Source organism: Haliotis asinina, chromosome 9 (genome assembly GCF_037392515.1).
Source record: "Haliotis asinina isolate JCU_RB_2024 chromosome 9, JCU_Hal_asi_v2, whole genome shotgun sequence".
In the NCBI taxonomy this organism is placed as follows: Eukaryota; Metazoa; Mollusca; class Gastropoda; order Lepetellida; family Haliotidae; genus Haliotis; species Haliotis asinina.
In genome coordinates, this window is record NC_090288.1 from 57,436,414 (window position 1) to 57,455,957 (window position 19,544).

The following is a 19,544-nucleotide window of genomic DNA, read 5'->3' on the forward strand; positions in this document are numbered from 1 at the left end:
ATCTCTTACCGTTTTCACGTGGTCTGATGTCGAAAATCCGGCTGTTTAGCGCTACGGATAAATCAACTAAACGAGATGTAATTTTTTGTAATGATGGAAATAGGATATGGTGTCAATTGCACTACATGTGTCACGTTTTATTCCATGAGAAATTCATAAATAGTTTATCTTATTGATTTGTGTATAAGCCATGAAGCGGACTGACATGGACCATTATCCACGTGTCTGGTTTTGCAATAAATTGCATCTGTTGTGTGTGGAATTCGTATTAAAATTCAGAATTTGCATAGGAAAGTATATACTTGTAGTGTATGTCCATACAGTACGGGAAATGAAGGACAACAGTGTATCAGTACAGACCAGATTTCATTTGCCGTAACGCGTGCGTATGCCCCTCTTTGATCACATTATTGCTGAAGACTGATCCTCAGAACAAATTTGTTTTTGACTTCAATAACCACTAAACTGAGCTAATGCAATGTTCACGCTTGCGATCTAAGGGCTCATAAAGCAGGTCCAATATGTCAGGGAAACCAGTTTGAAAATAAAGGAGGTCCTCAGAGAGCGTCCGTTGATTGATTCCTTTGTTAGGGTCGTTATGATCGATGTATGCTGGAATTATTCATCATGATTTTTCGCACCACTTCAGAATGCCAAGTTGGCAGGAAATGGTCGGTGTTAAAGAATTAGTCCAGGATGACAAGAACTGACGCTCCCGTGAAAAGTTGTCTCGAGTCTGAGCAAAAATAGATTGCCCGAGAGATTTGCCATATCCAAGCAATTGTTTGACTGGAGGTTTTGAGATAGTATGACGGACAAGAACAGTCTATAAATGTGGGAAGGAAGGAGGAGAGTTGGAGAAGGGCTCAATATAATATTGTAATATGACATTGTACTATTGAACATCGTCCCTCATGTGTGACAGAAAACCATTTAATTTGTGGTCTTTCTGGGTTCGAATCCAAGATTTGCCTCATTAACTTTCTGGGTTCGACCGCACCATACTCACTCTCTCATATTGTGAAATGCGAACTGACATCCCTGTACATTTAAATAAACTAAAATACTTAATGCAGAGATGTTACACTCACTCACTCACTATTTAATCGTAACCTTCTGGCATTTTAACCTACTTCCCACAGACGTCAAATCCTTGCATGAAGCACAACCCTCCTGTACATTTCTGATCAAAGGATAGCCAACAACTGAAGCGCATTGACAATACCAGTCGATAAATACTAATCCGAAAAGTATAATAACACTAAGCCATTTTGCAGCTCAGAGGTGTCAAAACATGCCAGTTTAAGTAGTGACGTGTCAGCCGACAAGACCATCAACTGACAGGAGTTGTCCCCAGAGTGGGGCGTCTGAGCCCAACTGCTCCCGGGTCCAGCAATAAGTATATTAGATTAGGTGTCATTGGAGCTTTATCCAAGACCTCCCTGGAGAAGCCGGGACATATATCACAGCATAGACCTTAATCAACCAGGTCTAGTCGACCAGACGAAATCCCCTCCTTGTGTTTATTGATGCTAACATGTTACGACAAGGATGAGTTTTTTCTCCTCTCATATTTGCACAAACTTAATTTTCTTATCGAAACATATCACAGAAAATTCGTCGTAACCCAGCAACAGTTTTAAATTTACATTAAAAAAGATCGACTTTGGGTTTGTTTGAGTACAAAGTGGAAGAATTGGATGAAACGGATAACATTCTTTGTGGTGAAATGTGATTTGGATGTATAAAATCCTGATTGACTGACTCAGTGTGAACCTTATATTGATATATATGTAATAAACCAAATTAGTTTGCTTGTCTTTTGAGGACATAACCGACGAAAACAAGTTCTGATGAACATTATTAAATTTAACCAGCTACAATTGTGTATTTGATCCATCATGCTTTAGATCTCCTACCGATATCTCAACGCCGGAACAGTGCAAGCCGCTAATGTACCGGGCACACATTAGTCTCACGCCCCGGCACAAATTCTCATCCTTTACCAAATTACACTAGGCCCGAGTCCCACCCGTTGAACACCGAGGGAAAAGACAAACACTATACTGTCGGGTCCTCTGAATGAATCCTTCATCATCCCCACTCAATTGCCAGTCAAGGAGAGTCCATTCCCCTTTCGAAAGGTCATGAATTAAAAAGGGGTCGGGTTTCGTAATTCAGTTCCCTGCGATTGCTCGTTCATCTTGATGGTTCGTGGACAGGTTCGGCTCACCTGTTTGGCACACTCAAATTTGAACAGGGGCAAATAGATATTGGATTACGAAGTTTTCTTGAAATAAATTGGCAGGATAAGACTGAAATTTTCTCAAGGACACTATATTAATATCAAGATGCTTGTGCTTTCTTTAGGTAGAGCGTTTGTTCATATAATTGGAGACGGAGAAGACGCGAAGGTCATTAACCTAGGTCAAGTTTATGTTTAAGCCTTCCGCGTACAGATACACATGTACAGAAAATGTTTACATAAAACAGTGTTTGCCCCTAACTCTGAAAACATGTATACTCTAAGCACCCAGGACCATAAAACGTTCTGATCCGAATGTACATTTTAGTTACAACAAAAGTAATTCCCATCAAAGGCAACGTGACAACTAACAGTGTTAAAGAGTTTAATTTAGAAATTTTAGCAAATTACTGCATGAGGTTTTTTTCTGAAAAATAATATTCTTGGTTATTGGGGATCAAAAACGCCGTTGACCACAAGGACGTGTAGAAAACAACAGCTGCAGGTCAGAGCGGTTTTCAGTCGCCGTCGGGCTTAAGGACCGACGTTAGATTTAAAGATAATTATTGTGATTTGAATATGTTTACAACATGTTACTAAAATTTAAACAGTTGAAGGCTGACGCTTTCATATTGGAATCTCACCCACGTGCCTTTTAATACGAATACGAGTCGATAAAAGTGTAAACCTCCGATGATTTATTCCAAAAATGTACGGCTAAGCAGATTCAGGTAGAATTCGACTCCAACTGTTCTAGTAATTTGGACATGATTTGACGCTTTCCATTAGCTTCAGATTTAGCCATTTCATGAGTTCATGAAAAAGGCCTTCATTCGCTGGTCGTGTCGTGTTTCCGATATCTTCATTATGTTACGCGTGCCCTAAACATGTAAGCGCCTTCTGAAGACAGTTTTAGAACTTGTCGTCACGAACCTATGCTGATCGTAAGAGGTGACGAACGGCAAAGAGAGGTCAGGTTAGCTGATTTGTTTGATGCATGTCAGCATATCTCGATGACGCAGATCGATACTCATGATGTCAGTCATTGGCATCTATGGTCCATACTCGATACTGCACAGACAGCTGACCGGTGACATCCCTAACTGGGTCCCTGTTCAAATACCCAAGGTACGCCTTTAAGAATATGAAATGTGCGTGTGTGTGGAGATGGAACGATCCAGAAAGTCCAGGCTGACTACTGTAATAAGACAATGTCTCCTGTTAGTGTAGACTGGTGACAGCCTAAATTGGCTCCCTGTTCAAATACCCTAGCTACGCCCTATGGCAGTATGACGTGAAGCGCTCTTTGCCTGAACCAGTGGGTGTCCCAGTAGAGCAGACAAGGGAAAGCAGTCGGGTCTTTACAACGTCATGTTGCCCGCCATGATCAATCGTCATGAGTCTGATCACGACACGAGTTCAGGGAACATACTGTGGGCTAGAGATAATCATTATCATTGTCGCTGAAGATTTGACTAATAATATAAGGGTGATAGGCACACAAGATGGTTTACAGAAGAGGATGTTGAGTATAAAGCGACCTAAATCTAAAACCCAAAAACACAGCGAGCCACACACACTCACACACACACACAGAGAGAGAGAGAGAGAGAGAGGCAGACAGACAGACAGACAGACAGACAGACAGACAGGAGACGTCACTAAGCAATGTAACTGATCAATATGTATCTTCGTCAGCATGATATTCATCGATAAATCATTCGAGTTTGAATATGCAGTGGAGCTCGTGGTCACTTAGGACATTAAGTTGGCATTTGGTCATGAATGGTTATTCCGATAAACAAACAGGGGCTCAAGATGTTCACTTGCCTTCATAAGCAGACTGCGATAGGAAAAGCGGAAGTAAACGATTCTTGCATGTAAGATTCATCATGGTAGTGGTTACCATGGAAATATTAACTGTGGTTAATTAATCGGTGCTGTTGAAAAACAAACAATTAAAACTTTCAAAACCGTAACAACCAATTTGTGTGTTGATTTTAACTCATATCAAATTTCACTTAAAATAATTATATCACTGCCCATTAGCTAATGTTAAATGAAGTAGTAAGTATACAAATGGTGTTCCTTAGCTGAAGCAAGTAAAGATTCACGACTCTTTAATCTTCATATGGAACCCTGCGTCAAACAAACCGAAACATTAATTTCATTAACCTATTCAAACAATGACCTACTTTTCAGCCGATCCGAAAGTATTCGTGTGAAAGTAAAATACGGGCATCACAAACAACTATGGTTACACTGAAATCCAATTCGTTGTTTCATACGAAAATGGTATTTACATATGACGTTTAATTCTAAACTTTAATAACATCGCATTTCTGGATTTTATGGTGAGGTGTAGGCAGTATGACCTTGACGTCTAAGACTGTCCCTTTTTGATGACGTAAAACTGATTCACGATGCATCTGGGTCACTGGTTACATTTTTTGTGTTTTCTTGCCCTTATTCAGTTTAGTTACGTTACTCACAATCTGACAGATATAATATCGAAGATCGACAAACTTTCTAGCGGCAGACCCTCGTTTTCAGATGTCTGCTATTTCCACGTTTCCGTTTGCCAGAGCTTACTGTATGACAGAGTCCGTCGCACGACGTGTTTGCTAGGATAAGAACGAGCACAGTGTTGCAATATACAAGTGCTAAGATGTATCAAAGAATATTGATTACATGAAGGACATGAAACGTCTTGTACTCTGTCTCCCAGTTTATGCTCGCCAGTTTCTTCTCCTTTTCTGTAATATAACGCTGTCATTTTTCTGCCATACACAGACTTTACATTATGTTATATATGGGATCACTTGACTGACGGGTGAGTCTATATTTCCAAGAACAGACTGATCCCTCGTGCCGGGTGGTCTATGTTTTACTCTGTCCTGCATGTGTGATTATGTTTGTGCAGTGCGTGTGACGTTAATAAAATGTTTACTAACACTCTTACTCCCTTACGCCCTTAGGCCCTTTCTTACCCCCTTAACGAAGCATGTCTAGACTTCCTCGGGTTCAGAATCACCAGTCTGACTTGGCCTCCTTTTTGTTTAAATCAGGTCCTTTGTTTCTACCCAAATCAAGCATTTTCAGAGCCCAAGCGTTAGTCTGGCGACTTTGCTGGCTAATAACTCACAACTGGGATGACTACTTGTGAAGTGAAAGACCTATTGAATAGATTGAGCCATTCCTCTGTAATTCCCCTCTTGCATGCAACTCTCAAACTCAAGCTGCTTTACAAAGTTTTCATTTTGTTGAGACGAACACTGGTGCCATGGTAACGGTTTATTCACGTGACGTCACGCCATTCCTCCTGCAGCAGTGTGAACTATTAATTCCTCTTTACAGTATTACTGGATATTTAGTTAAGTCACCTCTTGTGATTCTATGTCACGAATGAACAAAGCGCTTTCTGTATTAACTAAGGTCAGTCATATAGGGCTTTGGCGTTGTTTGCTATGTCTCAGGCGTTCCGAGTATCAGTATGGAGTTTAGGAGCCGCGAATACTGATAGCTTCAGGGCCTTTGTAAAGGGTCTCAGAACGCCTGTCGACCAGATTTCCAAATACGGCTTTGTTATTAGGAACCGACACATTTTAAAATTCAATTTATGACAGTATATGTTCAGTCACGTTTCAGGAGGTAAATGTTAATTTGTATTTGTTTGTATTCCTTTGAAGGTGATCTGAACATTTTTAGTAAGAACCGTGTGAGTGAGTGTAGTTTTACGCCGTTCTTAGCAATTTTCCAGCAATATCACACCTGAGGACACCGTGAATTGGTCTATCATGTACATTGTGACATTGTACCCGTGTTGGGATTCGAACGTGGACCTTCGGTATGTCGAGCGAACACTTTAACCACTAGGCTACCTTAAGGAGAATGGAAACACATTATTTTTAGAACGGCCAATGAAAGATCTGGTTTCTACAGAACCAACGAACAAATTGTTTGCTATACAGAGGACAGCCTCCTCAACGACAAAACAGATCGACAACTGCAGCGCGACATCAAGGCGACGCTAGTGAACGTTTTCAGCGTGTTCTCAGGTGTTCGTCGCCGACGTTGATGGACTGACTTAATCATCTTAATACAAGAAAAGAACAATCTTAGTATTTCAGTCCCACGTTGGGAATCCTAGTCCTAGATTTAGCTGGTGTCCTGACAAGTTATTCTCACAGATTCTCGTCATACTTGGACTTCCAGTGAATTGTTCTCTTTGTTGGTGTTAACTGATGGTCCCTGCACAAAGTTATGCGGAATTGCGCCGTTATTTGTCAGGTACACTCGCACGTTTCTAGGTTGTGCTCTCCATTATATTTACACGAGTCTCTTCTGTTTCACCCAATGACACCGGGTGTCTAGATGAGCCTTTAGATAGGTAATGAGTACATGTGCAGATGGACACATGTATGTAGCTGTGTTTTATGGTATAGCTAGAGTGTTATTACTATCATATATATTATGGGATATTTGTATAGCACACATATCCACGCAACTAGCACAGGCACAGGTATTTTTCCTTCGGTCATTGGATATTAGTATTAGCGGCACATCGTATTTCAATATTACCTCGAGTTATGGCGGCTTTCTCATGCTAACGAGGTACCCATCGAAACCTTTGTGGACTTGGAAACATCGTCACTTTGTCCAAGTTTACAGCACGTTGCATCTAGGTCCAAGCAGGTGTTTGGGCGTATTCAGGTGACCACCATCTGCTCATATACCCACAAGGGGTTGTGACAATACTGAAAGAGTCTGCACACAAAGGTGACTCCAAGGTTTTAAGACACGGTCACTGGTGGACTCGATCTCGACACCTAATTTTCGCTGGATCACTAGCCTATCGCCTTAGACAGCTAGCCCACCTTGACACTAATACTGAATAATAGCTGGGGTAGAACGCATGTATTCGTGTACATCAACGTATGTGTTATGCTAAATGTTATATAAATGTATTTGTTAGGGTATTTAAACGTGTGCGTTACTCCGTATAAACGCTTTTGGTATACTGTATAATCGTATGTCTTATGAGGTATAAATGTAAGTGTCAGGATGTATCAACGTATGTGATGGGGTATTAAAATACGTGTTAGGACATATATCTGTGTCTGTAAGGATACATCAACGCATGAGTTAGTGTATATCAATGTATCTTTTGGGGACATATTTGTGAATATTTGTGAAAATATTTCAAAGACTGGTTCCAGCATGTCATAGGGTATTAAACCGAGACTGTTAGGCTGTAACATCGGTTGTGTTGTGTATTATCAAAGTCATTGAAGGGTTCTATAGAAAATTGATTGGAGTCAAAGTGCAACCGCGTTTCCCATTTTACACGTTGCATGAAAGGCATGGCATGCGTATACATAGTGTTGAATGTATCTGAACACATACGGTCGATACCTCGCACAAGTGAATTACATTACACAAATTACTTTCCAGTACACTGATCCATCATCTAGATCGGTAAGGAAAAGGCCAATGAATAATATATTTGTCTGATTTCAGAGATTGACTCTTTCAAGTTACCTTTTGAGCAAAACACTTGACAAGAAAATACGCCATGCTTTCTTAGAACGAATAACCTTCCTCTGTGTGAGTGAGTGACTGAGTGATGATGGTAAGGATAAGTTGTATATCCGTCTGCTAGTTGTTTTGTAGATGGGGGAAAGTTTATCTAGCCCTATATAAATAAGAATAGCAATGATAATAACAATGCATATATCCACCATACAGAGTATGCCCTATATCAGTTTGATATTGCGACCGAGTATGGCAGGTGCTTATAACTGCTACGTTCCTGGAAGTTGGACTGAAACCAGAAAATACAAGTCCAGCAACTGGAAACCTTAGCCCACGTGAAAACATTTTCTTCAATTAGAGTTTTATTCCAGAGCACCTGATGCAGGGGTTAACATAATCCGATAGATTCCACCTGAAAGCTCGGGTAGTATTTCACACAATTAATTAGCTCTTTTAATTAATTAAAACCTTTTAAATTTTTGTCCATTTTGTGGATTTGGGATTTAACATTTCTTCGAGCAGTTGTTCAGTTGGTCAGTTTAATGATGGCGCACGTTGAATGTATGGTCGGGGCAACGCACACCCACTCTGGATGAAGATGGCCTTCAGCATGCTATTGAAATGAGGTTTGGAGATATGGATGGATCAGATGGGTGTTAATATGAAGGGGCGAGATGCAATATGTCGGGGGATGATTGGTGTGGAAGATGATAGCAAAAAGATGCAGAATTAATGAGTTTGTGAGTGGGATTTGAACTGTTTTTCAGTTAAATCACAGAGTGTGAGCTAGACGTGGGAGGAAACACGGAGCTGATGTAGGCATAGATCTGTGTCACTTCATATAAATAGGGCTTACAGAAAGTGCACCCCACGATCATGGGCGCCTGGCACGCACAAGGGACGCAACTCATTACAACGAATTGTGGCCAAATCGTTCCATCTGTAGCCAAGACAAGGGAGATACGGAAGCGTGCTGCACCAAGTCATGTATATTTATTTAATGAGGATAGTCTGGGTGTGTATAATTGAGATAGGGGTAGATGTAGGCTTTAACACCACGGGCGTGTAATTGAACCCTTCAGAAGTATCATTCCTGCCTACCCGATAGCGATACAATAAACATACCGACCATTTGCTGTATGTTTTAGTGGAACGAAGCTAGGGCTATAACGAACTAACTTCGCTATAACCGTAGTATACATATACACACATGACTCAGTAACCCACACCTGCAAAAGGAATTAACCACTGAAGTTAGCAGTAATAAATTAACAGCACCGGAATGATAGTGCTTTATCTGAGAATCCTTGCAAATTCCATGCAGGTCAGTTGATTAATAGTTGTCAGAGTTACCGATGATGGCCAGTATTGCCAGTGGTCATGCACACTAATTTCCTCTTGGTGTCCATTGCCACGCCATGTGCGGAGCATTAACTGGGTGTGTTATACGAGGTGATAGCGTTAATATCCTTCGGTGTGGTGAGTCCGGATATATACGACAGTGCACATTACCATTGTACTGGTGCATTCATTAAAGCCCTCTCCTGGCGCTGTTATGTACATGAGCTGACCTGCAAATGACACTAGTCCGATGGACAGCGTTCGTGTGTTGACAAGTCCTCTCCAGCGCAACGGGGATATTGTGTTTCTGATAAGGTATTTCTGGGAGGATGTGGAGGAGTGATCGTTGTGTCTACATGTGAAGCAGGTGTTGTGTGCATGCGCTGTGCACACGTGTAGGTTCCGTATAATGTACATTGTGCACATACATGAGCTGCAGTGACCTTATTTGCTGCGTAAAAAACACACTCAGCAACAGTACACCTATTGGCGGCGATCTGTACATAAATGAATCTGAACCAAGAAACCGAGTGATCAACAGCATGAGCATCGTTTTAGGCAGTAAGGATACGAATACATGTGTCAACCAAGTCAGCGAGCCTCACCACCCGATCCCGTTAGTTACCTTCACGACAAGCATGGGCTCCTGAGGACCAGTTCTAACGCGAATCTTCAAGGGTAACGCGTATAACGTGTAGGTACAATATATACACGTACAGTTTGAGCGTGCATTTGAGCACATGTAGGTGCTTACGTGTAGTAAGTGTTTTCTGTACGAACAGCTACTTTGGGGACATTCGTTCTTCCATCTTGTTACATACATTCTGCTATATGCGCGAGCAGTTCTCGTACATGCGATTAATTAAGTGGATTAAAATAAACGAATACACTCACGATTCCACTCAGAAATCTTAATAATCAGTGGTTCTTTTCCAGATCTTTTCCTCAGAGCTATATATTAAAAAACAATATCATGTAGTGAATTACATAAATTCACTTGGATTATACATTCTAGCTTTAGTGTTTTCCGTATGTCACCCCAAATGTGACAAGATTGTGTTTGCTGTTTGATATACGGAAATATTAGATGATAGCCTTTCGGTTTTCCTTCTCGAACACCAGTCTAATCTTGATGGTAACTATGCACATGGAAGTACCACGTTGTGTTGAGCACCAAAGGTAGACAGTGACACGTTAGTCAATCGGAAATGGGTTAGAAATGCCGGGTGTTTATCTACACTGTTGGAGCTACAGCGGGGATATTGACTGGGCTCCTGACCTTCGAGTTTATCGTTACTGACTGGTTGGACGATACTCCTTGGTCTTCTGAAATCAATGAAACCAATCAGAAATACTCTCGAAAATATTTACAGCAGCAAAGCAATCTATATATTATCATATTTCACACTCAAAGCAAACTATGGAGGATTGGACGTGACTAGACTGAGATTCGGAGGCAGCTACGCTCACGGGCACCATCAGTACTATACGATTTGTACAATTTGATCCGGAAGCCGTGTATAGACTAAGGCCTAACCCTGTCGCACTAATCACAGCAGTTCACAAGGGTAATAAAGTAAGGTGATAAATCCATGCCAGGTTGACCTGACAATTAATAAAGTTACACTCTTGTCCTTGCTATTGCAGCAATGTCATATTCATGACTTGCATCTTGTTGAAACCATGAAGACAAATGATGTTCAAAGGCTCGCCATAAAGATCAATGAAATATAATTCGGTATTTCGTATAATTGAAAAGGCCTTGTTCAACCAAATTGACTCGCCAAGGTATTTTGATGTCGTTGTGAAGTAGACCGAAGTGTTGTTTTGAAAAGCAAATACATTATTTTGAGAAAAGATTTTCTGAATATTAGCCCCAAACGTAATTAATAACAGAACTATATTATTTACTCCTTAATAAAACTACCCTAATAAAACATAATAATGCATCCTATAAACCGTGTGTGTTCACGAGGTATGCTGGTTTTCTCATGTTTGATCCGGCCCCTACGGGAAATCATGATTCATCGATGAATTTACGACTACAAATATCAGTGCGTGCTGTCAGTGCGTGCTATCGGTGCCTTCCAGCACACCTGTGTTGTTTTATTACCTGAAATCGAATCCTTCATCCAGTGGACTACAAAGATACGCGTCCCCCTAGTCATCAAAGTTACATGTGTTTATTGCAGCTGTGGACAAAGCATTAGTCTCTCCAATCTTAGGTCAGTTCCACGGATGGTGTCAATGCAATATGGGCTCATTCATAATACGCCAAATGTGTTTAAGTGAAGAGCCGTCGAAAGAGATTCGTTCATTATATCCACGAACTTGGACGTCAATATATTGACTCCATCACAATAATGGTACTCCAAAGGTTCTACTGAGGTCGTGGTTGAGTTTATTCCGTGTTATTATCCTTGAGTGTAATTCGTCAATATCATGGTTAACGGTTGATCAATTTGTTCACAGGCTCAGGAATGGGTGTGTTTAGTCTGTGATAAGAGACGACGGCTGATAATGAGCACGGGTCTGTGGTACCATGGTTACCACCCGGAAGCGGAACTACCCTTAGAACGAGAGTTGGAGGGACAACTGGATCCCCGTGAAGAGGTACCTTGCATACCTGTTACAAACCATATCTATCTATAAGCAGCATTAAAGGCAGTAGTCTCTCATGCGATAAGCACCTCAGAGTTGAGACAACGCAAAAGCACACATAAGGAAAGTACACACTTGAAAATAAACTCTCTACCGAACGTTATCAAAACATTACTTTGCTAAAAGTAATCGCCATAGACAGTGCCAAGCTAAAACCCAAAGCACAATCATGATACCCGTGTAAACGCATTACGATCAAATAACCTTTGGTGTATACCAGCCTCCATCAAACGGTATGCTTTCTTTTGTGCGTCAGTATATCCATGACGTAGCATGTTTCATGTACACCACGGCCCTTTTACTTCTTTACTTTTACTTTAATTTCTTAATAGTTTTTATTATGTAGGATATTATTTTGTCGACACATCTGTATAGATATAACTTTGCATCTTTCATGTAGCATGTCATGTTTTGTCTTTTAGTCGTCAGCTGTTTTGTCACTCATATACTGTGGTAATATCAAGAAGTTTGCACATGAGGTTTTCACCATCACAATTTTCAGGATTTCATGTCTACGTATGCTGAGGCTGAACGAGCCATTTTATACCAGGCTCTGCTTTCTCCCATGTATCTCTCGCCTTCACACCGGATGGCAAGTAACGTTTGAACATGACCCCATTCTTCCCAACTGACCATGTGCTTACCCTCAACCCCATCCCCATGTTGTGGTGCTCATCGGCCCACCTTGTGGTCATTTAAACCACTCGGACAAAGTGGACAGTGTGAAGTGTTCTGTGCAGATCCTGAAGCCTTGCAATCGTTGTACCCTGGACTGTTACCGTATATTACCTATTGCAGGAGCGTCTTGAATTCGTCCCGTCAACTTGACCTTAAACAGATCCAATATATGGGAAAATAGATTTGTATGGTAGAACAGTCAGTATTCACACTGGTATGTGATACATGGTCTCGAACCCGCACCCTCAGAGTGAGGCACCTAATCGCCAGCACACAAAGTCAGCTGCCTGACCCGCTCAGCCAGGTTAGCTAAGAAAGTGAAATCCCAAATATTATATATGTTGACTTACACGAGGATCATGTATCAAATTCCTGAAAAGCATGTATAATTATCGTGCATATGAACAGCTGTGTTTTGTTGTAAGGTTTTGTTAAGGATCTGGCAATTTCACGGAGTTTCAACATTTATTGAAATCGTGACAATCTATTCAGCTTTACGAATTTATTTACAATACATCAGTTCATGTGCAAACAGTACGTTTAAACAGTTTGGAATATTTTGCAAAATCTAACTTAAACAGTTGATTAAAGAAAGTGGCTACACTTTCTAGTGAGTCTAAACTTTTAATGGGTAGGATATGACATGTAACCTTGTTCCACATCACGCATGCTCGGTGTTTCCATTTGATTATCCTAGTTACACGTTTAGATTCACACTACAGTGCTCAAACATATTACAAATACAGAGAGTCGAGTGTAAGTGTAGGTTCACACTTCACATGTGTACTGATCAAACACGTTTAGATTCACACTACAGTGCTCAAACATATTACAAATACAGAGAGTCGAGTGTAAGTGTAGGTTCACACTTCACATGTGTACTGATCAAACACGTTTAGATTCACACTACAGTGCTCAAACATATTACAAATACAGAGAGTCGAGTGTAAGTGTAGGTTCACACTTCACATGTGTACTGATCAAACACGTTTAGATTCACACTACAGTGCTCAAACATATTACAAATACAGAGAGCCGAGTGTAAGTGTAGGTTCACACTTCACATGTGTACTGATAAAATACGTTTAGATTCACACTACAGTGCGCAAACATATTACAAATACAGAGAGTCGAGTGTAAGTGTAGGTTCACACTTCACATGTGTACTGATCAAACACGTTTAGATTCACACTACAATGCTCAAACATATTACAAATACAGCAAGTCGAGTGTAAGTGTAGGTTTACACTTCACATGTGTACTGATAAAATACGTTTAGATTCACACTACAATGCTCAGATATATTACAAATACAGCAAGTCGAGTGTAAGTGAAGGTTCACACTTCACATGTGTACTGATAAAATACGTTTAGATTACACTACAATGCTCAGACATATTACAAATACAGCAAGTCGAGTGTAAGTGTAGGTTCACACTTCACACTACAATGCTCAAAAACAATGTAAAAATTATTAAGCCAATGCGTGTGTAAAATGGCATTTCGATATTTGTGTTATTCGTACGTTTAGGCTCATAGTACAATGCCATAGCAATACATGAATACCAAGTCAACAGGCTGAAAAATACGTTCTACGTTGACTTTAAGGTCACCATACTTTTAATGGATGAACAGTAAGGGTGTATGAACTTAGTCTCACTTATCCAGACTTCATCACGTCTTTGGGGTGGAGCCGTGGCCCAAGGTGTTGAGGAGTTGTTTCAATGTACCCAATGCTCCTATGTCTTTAAAAAGGATAGTCTCCTTTAGCACGTGGTTAACAGCCAGGCAGAAGGTTACGTCTACCGTTTGAATGGACCGTGTGTTGTTGCCACTGTCGTCATATACTGGTGAAATAAATCAGGGATCACATGAAAGTGCGGGTGTTCCTGTATTTTGTCCAGATTTCTTTACAAGCTATGCGAAACAAAGCTTGTGAAGCAACCTTGGATAAATAAAGGAATACTTGTCTTTTCACGTGATCCTTTGTTTTGTTCTCTAAGTATATTTTCTGTATTTGGTTTTACGGTTTTATTTTGAGTGTTATTTGCAGTAAGTACTACATAGTTTTGTAGCACCCAGCATTAGGCTGTTGATATCCTGATTCAGACTTGTGAAGTTTAACTGCCTCAGGAACTACAAAGTCCAAACTGGCTGATGCATATATTTAACTGACTGAACGAAACCTATGGTTTTCAGCAACTTGGTAACGTTGTTGCCGAACGCATTGTCTCTACACAGATGGTAAAGTTTTTGCCTGACATGGGGTGTGCTAAGCGTCTGACACATCCAGCTTTTGTAGATGTGTTATGTAAGGTGGGCTGTTTACACCAACATCAGCGAGTTTGCTGAAAAGTATGGTGCAGTGTTAGTGACAAACAGATTTTAGCCTGTGACATAAAGTGAAAAGTAAATAACGTTTGAAACGAAACGAACGCATTAGGTTGAATGTTTCTAATGAAAGCGAAGTCAGCCTTCAGTGTGTCCATCACTACTTTTCATGTAATGCTGGTCGTGTTATGAGAACACAGTGTTGATACTTACTGCTACCTGTAGACGTTGTGAACGGTGTGTGCTGATCCTGCTATTTAACTGCAGCCAGTATATACTAGTGCGCTGGATATCCCTCATTATCACCATTGGGGACATGGTGCTCTCAGAGGTACGAGTGCTGCTTCGTCATCCTCTTAATCGCAGATTGAACAATGACTTTGTAAGAAGTTAAGTAGCATTGTCAAAATGTCCTTGAAAGCTTTTATGATACATCACCAGGCCCAACTATCCCATTCTCCCATCAACCCATAAACAATGAGATTCAAGAAGTACCATTCAAATCCAGCGGTTCCATTGCAATAACAACGGAACCACGCCCATATTCTTGGTTAAACACTTTGCGTTCATTACGACAAATCTCTGTCAACGATAACACGGCAATTAATGGTTGTTCCAGGGCGTGGACCTACAGGGATACGAGGTACCGGAAGTAGAGGGCGCTGCGGCACTTCCGCTTGGATACCCGGAAGCTCAACGGATCTCCCAAGGTCCTTCACCAAGTTTCATGGACGGGGCTCGGGCAATGGATCAGTCTCTTCACAGCCAGCACAGTCGGATGTCTGGTTCCCGGATGGACAGTTCGGCAGACTCTCTCAGTCTGAAGGACTCTTCAGTCAGTTCCTTTGAGATTATACCGGCTAAGCCTTCAAGACTTAAAGGTTAGTGGTTGTATGTGACGCATGTTCAGCGATTCATCAGTTTGTGATAGAACCAGTCATAGCTCTTACAACGCTTCTTCGTGTCAACAATCAATGGATCTTTTTTCTGTGGAAAGCATTTTTCACTAACAAAGGCCTTTGATATTTACTTTGATCGATAATGTAAATGTTAAATCTATTCTAACTCAGTGCCCAAGGTGTAATGAAGCCACTTTCACGGGTATCTTTGATTCTCCCAATGAAGTTTAGTATTCGACATTTCCCTGTGTAATCACCCATACACGGTGAATTATCGCCCTTGGGCAGAATAGTCTCAACTGTTTTTTTTTCTTTTCACCAAAAGAAAAAAAGAAATTATTGACATGTCCTGGCGAAACCCTTTTCAAGTTTAAATATACCAACAGCGGGAATGTCAAACATTCACCGTCGAAATTACAAAGCATATTTTCTGATTACATGAAATCTTTATAACCTCAGTTTTTGGCTCCTTTATGATTGTAGTTTTTAATCAAGTCTGTGGAAAAAAATGGATTATCGCACAGAATGTCAATCAAAATGACAAATTGATCGATCACAGTGACGTTAGAACGTGCTGGTCTATTGATTCCGATCCTGGATACGAGTTTAACTATGCTAATATGGTAGGCATATCCACATTCACTGCAAAACCTAGGGAAATTCAGAGACTGTGCAGTATGCTAGAAATCCTTGTCTTGGCAACGAAACCAGCTGAAATATTCTACAAAAGCATTCAAAGGAGCACCCGATTCTCCCGTGTTAAAAAATAAAATACAATAACAAATGAAGTAACTTATATATGACAGAAGCATGTGTTCCATAACATTTTAGTAGTGTATACATGTATATATTTTTATTTATGTATTTATATTTTTTTTGGTAACACATGACTGGATGATGAAAAAGTTAGAATAGTTCCTATAGGAAAGTGGTATTATATCCATGGGTTTCAGCAAGAAATAGACGACTAAGACTTTGAACATTAATGAAACAACGTCTTAGTTGTTTAAATAGACGTCAAATCCCTTTTTCTCGTCCACGTTAAAGAGAACCAATAGAACGTTAATGGTCAAAATAGTCGGCGATATTGGTCTTTTGGATGGGGGTGGTTAAAGGGGTGGATTTAGGCAAAAACGTCTCTGAGTTTTCTTTTCCAAATGTTGCCTGCGTTTTGCGTGCGTCAGGGATGCTACAAGACATGCAGTGAATTTTCTCATTCAAAACCTATAATTTATAAAATTTTGTCCAAACTTCCAAGTCACGTGACCTGTTCAACGTGACACGTTTACCAATCCCCTGTTGAGACCCATATGGGACAATTAAGTAAGATTCTCCGGGCTGTTTTTATTTGGGTTTCATCTTGGACAATCAAGATAATCTTACCGCCCGCCAGTAACACAAGATAATCAACTGTGGGTCCCTCAAAAACGTCAAAAGCTTATTGTTGCCGGGTTTGCCTACACGTATGCAATAGCTCCAGTTTAGTCTAACTGCGTGTGTTTAAATATACTTTACGAATGATTTATTTTACAAATCAGGAATTTGGGATAGATTCAATGGCAATCTCGAATTCATTGTCAGTTGGAAACTTTCTAAGCAATGAAACGTTTTTCAAGTTTTGCTAAACTGTATCTTTTGGTAGAGTTTTTGTCAAGAGTGTCAGACTATTTCACTTCACTTATGATCTTATGTCAAAGTATTTACATTTTGCAATTTGATAGAAGTAACATTTTCTGCGAAGACATTGCTCATTCTAATTCTAGAACATTAAGATACGTGATGGTTCAATAAAACAACGAAAGGTAATTTTATCGGCATCAAAAAGCATTTTGTATTTCAGAATACGATGAGAAAGTATCATGTAGCCATATACAATATTTTAGCCATAATAATACGAATGATGTATAAGATATTTTTGCCATAAATATTGTAACAGTCGAATTCCATTCAACACACCGTGCTTTAAGCATGCTCTTCTGGTTAAAGCTAATGGCTATCTCACGCCATATCGCCACTCGTGACCAGTCGCTAATTTCCATGACACACCTAAGGATGTTTACGGAACATGCTGATTGGTGGCGAAGGTTCTTCAACAGATCATTACGCCCCTTTAACGGATCTTTACATACATTTACCATACTCCATACTATTGGTTGATATCATTTTCTGCTTTCTCTTTGCCTCCTAGGCGTCCTATTAACTGTAATGGGTCCATGCGGTGAATATTTTCTATCTAGACTGTTTTTTATTGTCCGTTGCTTCTTCCTACGCTCTGCGCTGTTCATAGGCTTTGTTTGCATGGCATTATGGGACTTGGTTTATACCCTTCGTATCTGATTGGCTGGCTGTAGTTTTTGAATAATTTGATTGGTTCAAAACTTGGAGTCACATGACGATGTTTGTTTACATACGTGATGATTACTTGCACTGATTTTTTTTAAGGTGATTATGTACCGGTCAGTCGTACAGCAGGATTTCCTTGCCAAGATGAGAGATAAACATGACTGTGATATTGGCAACTGACGCATATGTAATTTACCTTCAAGCAATGATGAACAAAAGTAACTATGGGAAAGTTCGTTATGTTTCAGAACGTTCGGCAATCACGCAATAAGTATTGCATAAACTGCCGCTAAATGTTTATTGCGTTGTTCAGAAGAACGCATACACTTGCAAATTGAAGCCATGCAAAGGTTTCAGAATGCTTCAGGGTCGAAAACCGTCATTAAAGCTGTACAAATCTAAAGTCTAAAACACAACCATCAAGAATGGATGCATACTTTCTTTTGCAAGTCAGTATAGTATCAACTGGTCGATACAATCGGCATATTGATACTGAAGGTCAAGAAGTGAATCTTTGTTACATTCAAGACACCTTGCCCTCCCATTTCTCCGACCTAGTGTGTGTTACCTTCATAAGAGATACCGACTTGACAGAAGACGGAAAGCAGCAGTATGTATATATACTGGACAAACATAGTTAGGGATATATGGAAATTATATTTAATTTATGAATAATAATCTGTTTATTCATCGACAATCTGATGAAATATGAATCATAAAAATATCAATATCCCTATGTTATTTTGTCCAGTATATAAATTTACTTAAACAGCCACTCATAACCTCGCTCCAATTTTTCATAACGTTTGTAATGAAAACACGCGTCAGTGTCATGCCAATCAATCACTGCCAGTCATGTTTACCTCCGTCTTGATACTCACAATGTCCCTAGCAAACGCCGTGTGGTACACTGTACATATCTGTCATTATATACCGAAGCTGCTGTTGAGTACGGTTCGATTGCTATCACATGAGTTACCGTAGTGATACAAAAGTATAAGTATAACGTTACTTAAAACGCCAACCCGAATCTGATATAAACAAGGTACATGTAATAGCATAGGTTCATGCATGCGTGCGTGCGTGCGGTGCGTGCGTGCGTGCGTGCGGTGCGTGTGTGTGTGTGTGTGTGTGTGTTCTGTGTGGGATTATTTGGGAAATCTTCATTTGCGTTCAGCTGTTTTTACAAGTGTAAAAGTTATACTGTCTAATGGGCAATAAGAGGTATCTTGCTCTCGAATCTGCACAGTGGCTTCTCCAAGTGCCAAGTTTCCTAAAACAAATTGTTCAAACCCCACGGCCGCCATAACGACTTTGTTTGAAACGAACAAGAATCATTTGAACCCGCACTTGGAATGTTTCTTCTTCTTAAATGATGGCGGAAATAAATGTGACTGAAAGTTTTTCCCGTTATATCGGCGCCTTCTCCATTGCCTTTCTTTCATATTTACACTACAATATAGCAATAGAAGAAGCTGAAATATCATACCCAACCTCCTCAGTTCTAGGTA

The 19,544-nt window shown here is 40.2% G+C and overlaps 1 protein-coding gene across 2 annotated transcripts in view; it reads left to right on the forward strand.

Moving 5' to 3' along the window:
- The window catches only part of LOC137296038 (protein piccolo-like), an 87,437-nt gene that overhangs the window by 36,511 nt on the left and 31,382 nt on the right, over nt 1-19,544 (forward strand). For both annotated transcript variants that reach the window (XM_067827678.1, XM_067827680.1), the window contains exons 3-5: nt 11,594-11,734; nt 15,411-15,672; nt 17,879-17,908. In XM_067827678.1, coding sequence (XP_067683779.1) covers nt 11,594-11,734; nt 15,411-15,672; nt 17,879-17,908 — 433 coding nt within the window. The remainder of the gene's footprint in view (nt 1-11,593; nt 11,735-15,410; nt 15,673-17,878; nt 17,909-19,544) is intronic.